The sequence below is a fragment of the Muscardinus avellanarius genome (genome assembly GCF_963383645.1).
Source record: "Muscardinus avellanarius genome assembly, chromosome: 7".
NCBI classification, from domain to species: Eukaryota; Metazoa; Chordata; class Mammalia; order Rodentia; family Gliridae; genus Muscardinus; species Muscardinus avellanarius.
In genome coordinates this window covers 84,072,633-84,080,165 of record NC_137793.1, presented here as the reverse complement: position 1 = coordinate 84,080,165, position 7,533 = coordinate 84,072,633, and the positions used below count along the sequence as shown (strand labels likewise).

The 7,533-nt window shown below is 50.0% G+C and overlaps 1 protein-coding gene across 1 annotated transcript; it reads left to right on the top strand.

Annotated features, from left to right (window-relative positions):
- Positions 1-395: 395 nt before the first annotated feature.
- Positions 396-5,965, top strand: RHEX (regulator of hemoglobinization and erythroid cell expansion; the record flags this gene model as incomplete). Its single annotated transcript, XM_080698725.1, has 4 exons — positions 396-492; positions 2,709-2,852; positions 4,767-4,837; positions 5,765-5,965. 4 exons carry the CDS (start codon positions 396-398, stop codon positions 5,963-5,965), a joined length of 513 nt encoding a protein of 170 aa, XP_080554851.1.
- Positions 5,966-7,533: the final 1,568 nt, after the last annotated feature.

Sequence of the window (7,533 nt, the reverse complement as noted above, 5' to 3'; positions counted from 1 at the left end):
CCCCCCAGCTCTCCGAGAGGATCCTGCCAGCAGCAGCAGTACCCAGAAGAGGCACCAGGGTGGTGCCTCCCAGGTCTCTTCCTGCTGCCTCCAAAAGAATCTGAGCCTCACTTATGACCAGCTACTGCCCAGCAAGAAGTCCATCATGTTGACAGGGTGAGTGGGCCCAGGAAGAGGCAGAGCAGGGTTCCAACCAGGCCCATCGGTGTAGCTGGCTTCCAGGCATGCACACCACCCTTCTGGGCTACCCCAGCCATGTTTTCCAGAGAGGCAAAGGGATTTGCCCTGAGACACACAGCAATGCCAATGCCAGACACCTGCCTCCTGCTAGTTTGCAATTGTATTAACATCTCTGCCACCTCTGACTGTGACCCTTCTCCTTTTCCTACAGAGAAATGCAGCTCTGGCATGGCTTAGTGATCGCAGGCGTGTCCCTCTTCCTGCAGACCTGCCTCCTCATGGCCATCAATTACCTGCTCAGCAGGCACATAGGTAACAGGTGGAGCAACCTTGTCCCTCCGGTCACCCTCAGAGCCAGCCTTGAGCCTGCAGAGAGTGGCGCCCTGTGGGAGCCCCAGAATAGCACTGGGAAACCTGCCTGAGACCCACTGACCAGACCCCTCCCACCCTACACCTTCTGTCAGCCTGTATCTGAGCAACCCCCATTCAGACGTCGCCTTTTACCCAATCCAGTTCTGATTGGGAACCCCCGCCCATGATCCTTCCACACCTGACCTTCTGCCTGGAGGCAAGCCTCTGCGCTTGCACGGAAGGGATCTTTAAACTTGGCCCGATGCATGCTTTTCCTCATGCCAGAGGATCAAACATGAAGAATGACCTTGAATTGCAGCAGAAGGAAACGTGGTTAGTCTGAGAGATGAGTTTAAATTCTTGAGCGGGGCCAGGCGTGGTGGAGCAGGCCTATAATCCCAGTGCTTTGGGAGGCTGGGACAGGAGGAGCACAGGTTGGCAGACAGCCTCAGCAATGCAGCGAGACTCTTAAGCAACCTAGAGAGACCCTATTTTGAAACAAACAAACAAACATGTGAAATAAAATAAAGGGCTAGGGTGTAGCGCAGAGGTAGAATGACCCTAGGTTCAACCCTCTTACCTCCCCCCCAAAAAAATAAGTAAGTAAATAAATAAATAAATTCTTAAACTAATTTACAGGAGAAGGTAGAGAAGCTCTGTCCTGAGAAGGTGTTATAATTAAGAAAAAGAATCCTGCTTGGTTGTGCCGAGAGGGGCGGCTGGGTAGGACGATGTTTTGAGGGTGCTCCCAGTAGATGTCTAGCCTTCTCCAGGAATTTACTTATTTGCTTGTTCAATCATTCATTCATTCATTCATAGCACAGGTGGTTTATCAAGCAACTCAGGCACTTTCTAGGCCCACGCTATATGACAGGTAACCAAACAGAAACCCCTGCCCTATGGGACTTCCTCTCCATGGGAGAACAAACAAGATAAACAGGTCACACACATGCGTGTTGGGTTGTGGTGAGAGCTGGGGAGAATCATGGAGCAAGGCCAGGGGAGGCGGCTGGGAGGGGCCAGCGTCCCCCAGGTGCTGATGTCTGGGCATGAACTTGCTGGAAGTGAGGAGGGAGCACCCCTGTAAGGTGGGAGGCAGGAGTGTGCTGGCCACACTCACAAGGGCAAAGAGGCTGCGGCGGAGGAGCGAGAGGAAGGTCAGTGAGCAGGCGGCGAGGCTGGGACGTGGCCTCTACTCCAAGTGAGGCGAGGTTTTTCAGCAAGGTTTAGTTCTGGTAACTCTAATGAATCCATAACACTTCATTGTAGGATGCCTGCAGAAAGAAATTTTTTCTCAGGAAATAATATTAATAAATGGTAGACTTTCAGGAATATGGAGACTGAGGGAAGCAGCACATATGAGTCATGCTGACACCCAATCTCCATTGCCTTAAAACTGTATTCTTACAAAGGCAAGCAAACACCATCGCTGAGGTTTGCAGGGCTCCTCCTAACTTTCTGCCCTCCAAGGCATGGGAAGGTACTTAATTCAAGGGAAGATAGTCTAACCCAGGCTCCTCGCAGTTTCTGTTCTTTGCATTCTTTTACTGATGCAGTGTAACCATACATCATAATGCAATTCAAAGTGGCACAGGTGTGTGCACAGGCACTTGGTGTATTTTCCTCTGAATGCCCCCCTTCCCCACTGCCCCGCCTCCCTCCCTACACAGCTGAGACTGGTAATGAAACCTTTCATAGACTTCGCTTATCTGAACTGTTCCCTTCCTTAATCCTCGTGTTCCCATCCCCACCTCTCTCCCCCATCTCCTTCCACTGTTCTACTTATGTCTTTCCTGGTTGGACTGAAGCCCTGTTTGCTTCTGATTTTCTCTCTAGCTTCCACAGTGAGAGAAAGCATGCCTTCTGAGCCTGGCTGATCACACTTAGCACAATCGTCTCTAGTTCCATCCATGTTTCTGCAAATGACATAATTTTGTTGATTTTTAGAGTCGAGTAAAATTCCATTTGTGTATATACCACCGTTTCAGGACCTAGTCATCTGTGGATGGGCACCTGGGCTGGTTCCATAATTTGACTGTTGTAAATTACACTGCTATGAACATGGGTGTGTGTGCATTCGCATAGTATTCCAACGTCAGGTCCTTTGGAGAGGTATTGAGGAGTGGAATGATCAGGTAATATGGCTCTCGTTTTGGACCTTGCTGTCTCCCCTGCAGCCCAGCAGAGTGAACAGATACTGAAAAAGGCCAGGCCCCCCGCACAAGGGCCCGGCCCTGCCTCCCAACAGCCCCCTGCTGCCAAGGAGAACAAGGAGACTTGGACAGAGAGAAGCAGCCCTATGTCTGCTCCATGTTACAGGGGTGAGTGAGCATGGGGAGGGGAAGCCTGTCCTGAAGCTCACTGGGGCCCGTCTGGACACCCAGGAGCCTCCCCACAGCAACACAAGCCCCCTTCCTGCACAGACCTCTAGCCTGAGGATGCCTTGCACCCACCTCAGTACGAGCCTTTCCGGCCTACCTTTTTCAGAAATGTGTCCATCCTGTCACAAGAAGAAGATCTCGTGGGGATTGGGGGTCTAAGTTTGTTCCTGGTTTGTCCCCTGCAAATAATCGCAGTAGCTGGGTCTCTCTCCTCCTTGTGTCTCTCTTTTTTATTTTGGTGGCCCTGACACAGGAGTATTCCACCTTTGAGCTATACTCCCAGCTCTTTATTTAAAAATTTTTATTGGTGCATTCTATTCATACATCATATTGGGGTAAAAAAAAACTTGTGTGTGCAGACATGCACACATCACTGATTTAACCCCTACCCAATTCCCACCCCATTCCCTCCCCTTCCCTCCTTCCCTTGCTTGGCTTAGTGGTTGACTTCGATATGTTTAAGTACATTGTGTGTTTTAGAGATTTTCCTCTCCCCCCCCTCCTTTCTCCTCCTTTAGGTTGTCTTGTTTGCTCCTCCATAAGATTTTCTTTTTCATCTAGAGTTCCTCCTATGACCCAATTCTCCCTAATTCTCACTCCCAGCCCTTTTTAAATTGCTAAAACCTTTTATTTGGAAACATAGTCTTGCTAAGTTGCTATGCACTGTTGGTCTCAAACCTGTACTCCTCTTCCTGTTCTTTCCTCTTTTAATAATGCTATGGCATCTTCTGCTTAGCCAGCTAATGGTGGGGCTAGCATGACCACCTCTGCCTGCCTCCAGCCATGGCTGCTGCTGTGCGTGGTACCATCTGGCCAGCTCACTGGCTGGGTCCAGAAGGTGGCTCCTTCATGGTCCCATAGGGTATCTGGGCATTTGAACAGATTTGAGTGTTGGTGAGAATTCCATGGTTAGTGCCTGCTGCAAGTAAGACAACAGGTGCACCTGATCACCCTATTGGTTTCCTTTCTTTTCTTTTCTTTTTCTTTTTCTTGTAGTGCTGGGGATGGAAACCAGGGCCTTGCACATGCCAGCCAAGCATTCTGCCACTGAGCTACACCCCCAGCCCCGCCCTCTGGTTTTTTATCTCAAAGATGGGGATGCCCAATAGGTCACTGTCCACACAGTGGAAACTCCTGCTTCTGCAGAAAGACAGCTCCCCGCAGGGGGCCCACTCACCAGAGGTTACAGGCTTTCCATTGGTTCATCTCTTTTTTTTATTTTAACTTGCTCCATCCTTCTGATTTTATCTTCTCAAGTTGAGATAAGGGCTCACTGCCTGTAGGAACCAGAGGGCACGACTCACAGGCCCTTAGGGCTTCAGAAGAAGGGAGAAGGCACTGGTCTCATCCTGACCCCTGGCCCAAGAGCCTCACCCAGAGACTGTTCTGCTAACAGGGATCTCAGAGATCACTGCTCACCCCTGTGGCTTTACAGAGGACAAAAGTCAAGGCACACAAAGAGAGGTGACCTTCCCAGAGCTAGTGACAGCTTCCTAGGCAACCAGTGCCCGGGACCAGAGAGGCCAGAGTTCTCAGCACTGGGCCGCGCTCCCTTAGCCTGTCCCTGCTGCCTTCTCTTTCTGGCAGACGATCCTCCCTGGGCACAGTCAAGCCTGCTGTGCTTTTTCTTAGTTTCAGATGGGTCTGAAGGAAGCGGCGGAGCCTGGACTCTTGCACACAATCCTGCCTGCTGAAGGTGCTCTCACACACCACCTTTCTCTGTTCTCTTTCCCCTTCTTAATCTTCTGGGACTCTGAGTCTCTCTTCCCCACCCTGCGTGCAGGTCAGATTTTGTTTCAGTCTCCTCTCACCCCTGATTGCTTTGGAGGAGGAATCACTTCTATTTCTCCCCAGATGCCAGCAGCACATCCTCAGAGAGCGCGGACAGCACCAGCAGCTCGGACAGCTCACCTCCCACCTGCCAGGTAACCACAATGCTCGTGACCCCATCCTCCACAGACAACCGGGAACCCAGGCCACCCCAGCTAGGGAGGCAGGGGGAAGAAAAGAGGGCGTGGAGGGCCCCCCGAGGTGAGGTGGTCAGGCTCTACCCACAGTGCTATGTCAGCATGGATCATTCAATCACAGATTACAGCCTCTGGTACAGACAAATATAAATTATCCAATGCTTCCATGGGCACTTCTACCTCTGTCTTATTTTTATTCAGTGCCCCCCAATTGCACCCGAGGCTACTACTGCCACCCCCAGGTCATTCCAGGTGCCCCCCCCCAACTAGGGTCAGTATTGCCCACTTTGGGAATTTATCCAATGTGGGTCTGGACAGACCATAGAAATCAAAGTACTAGCCGGATGTGGTGGCTCAGGCCTGTAATCTCAGTACTTGGAAAGTGGAAACAGGAGGATTGCAGGTTTGAGGCCAGCCTCAGCTACTTAGCGAGGCTCTCAGCAATTTAGCAAGACCCTGTTTAAAAAAAAATATATATATATATATATATATTTTAAGGGCTGGAAGAGTAATTCAGAGGTAGAATGCCCCTGGGTTCAATCCTCAGTACCACAAAAATGAAAGTGCTAATGGGACCCCCCATCTCCCCACACCCCAGTGACTGGGCCAGAAGGCTGAGTCCTGACCTCACTTGGATTGAGTGTCTGCACCTTCCCTTCCCACCCATTGCCTCTCCTTGCTCAGCCTTAAGCCGGTTCCTGCAGACAGGTGAGCACAGTCACAGGCGATCCTCCTCGTCCTGGCCCCACTCTCCCACACGCCCATCTAGCTCCAGGTCCTTTGCCACCAAGCCTCAGCAGGTGCTCTGAGCCAGGCTGCCAGCCGGGGTCCCACATCCTCCAAACAGGATAGAGATCTTGACCCTCGTGTCTCTGCTCTCCTCAGGTCACCAAGGAAGTGAATTACACGCAAGTGGTCTTCTCAGCTCCTGGAGGACTAAGAAACGACTCTGCCCTGGACTACGAGAACATAAAGGAAGCCACAGATTATGTCAACGTCAATCCAAAAAGCCACAAACCCGATGTCTGGACTTTTGTGAACTCTGCTGTCTCTGAGCCAGTGGAATACACTCAAGTGGCTGTGTGATATTTTTTTTAATCAGGTGTAATTCCTTATGAATATTTGCATTGATTTTTGTAATCAAATACCTTCTTTTAAAAATGAGACATGCAGGGGTGGGTAGTAGGCCTATGCCCCAGCAAGAAAGATCCAGATCAGATGTTAGGAAGAACTTCCAGGTAAAGTATGAAAGCAATGGAGTTTATTAGTAGAGAAAATGGTGAGGCTTATTTTTTCTTTTCTTTTTTTCTTCTTTCTTTCTTCCTTCCTTCCTTCCTTTCTTTCTTTCTTCTTACTTTTTTGTACTGGCGATGGAACCCAGGTGCATTCTACCTCTGTGTTATACCCCTAGCCTTATTTTATTCTTTCTTTTGAAACAGGGTCTCACTAAATTGCAGATGGCCTCATTAAGTTGCTGAGACTGGCTGCGAACCTGTGATCCTCCAGTCTCAGGCTCCCAAGTACCGGGATTACAAGCTTGTTCCACCACACCTGGCTATGGTGAGGTTTTTAAAAAGGTTTTAGACTTCCGGGAAGATGGCGACCGAGAAAAGCGGGGCTTAAGAGTCCCGCTAACAACCAATCTCCATTACCACAAAAAGAGCGCCTTTCATAGCCAGAAAACACCATCACCAGAAAAACAAAAAAACCCACCAGGCTCCAGAGAGAAAGCGGACTGAGAACAGAGCTCAGGGCCACAGAGGAGACACACGCGCCCGAGGACGCGGCAGCAGCGCCATACTGCCGGCGGCAGCGGCGAACTCAGCGGACGGCTACAGCAAGCCAGGTGAGCCGCTGCGGAACAGCCAGGCAGGATCTTTCGGCGCAGACAGCATTTAAAGCTTCCAGTGGCTGAGCTCAACACACGCTGCAGGGATTCAGAGTGGAAATCAAAACCAGAGAAGAAAAAATACGTCAGCCTCATGGCCGAGGGCGTGGCAGAGGCGCCATATTGCCACCGGCGGCGGCAGCAGCAGTGAATTCACCGAGTCCAGTACAGCTACATCTGTGTACTCAAGAACAGTGAGTCAAATTGCGGGCCACAGAGGAGAAATCGCAGTATTGGGCCTCCTGGGACTTGACCCAGTGAGGGAGTGGTGGTGGCAGAGATATCACACCATAGGAGAACGTGCAACCTGGCACCCCCCATAGTTTAAAGCAGCCTCTATCGACTCCCTGGGTCGGAGACTCTGTGATACAACCCAGTAAAGGAGTAGTGGGGTCTGAGATAATACAGACTCGAGATCCAGAGCACCTTAAGTGAAGCCATAGTGACCCAAGGGAAGAACCCAGAGAAGGCACAAACCTCCGAAATCATGGGAAAGAGGAATAACACTGGAGTAATAAATGTGCACAACCCCACAACATCAGAACCTGATAAAACAGAAAATCAGAGATTTCTAGAAGATCAAATCAGGAAAATAACTGTAGAAATAATAGAGATGCTTCGAAAAGAACTCAGAGAGAGCCAAAAAGAGATAAAGGATGCAATTAATGAAGTAAAGGCCTCAATTCAAAGCACAAACAACCGATTAGAACACATGGAGAACAGAATCTCGCTCTTAGAAGATGAGCAATCCAAAAATGAATGCATA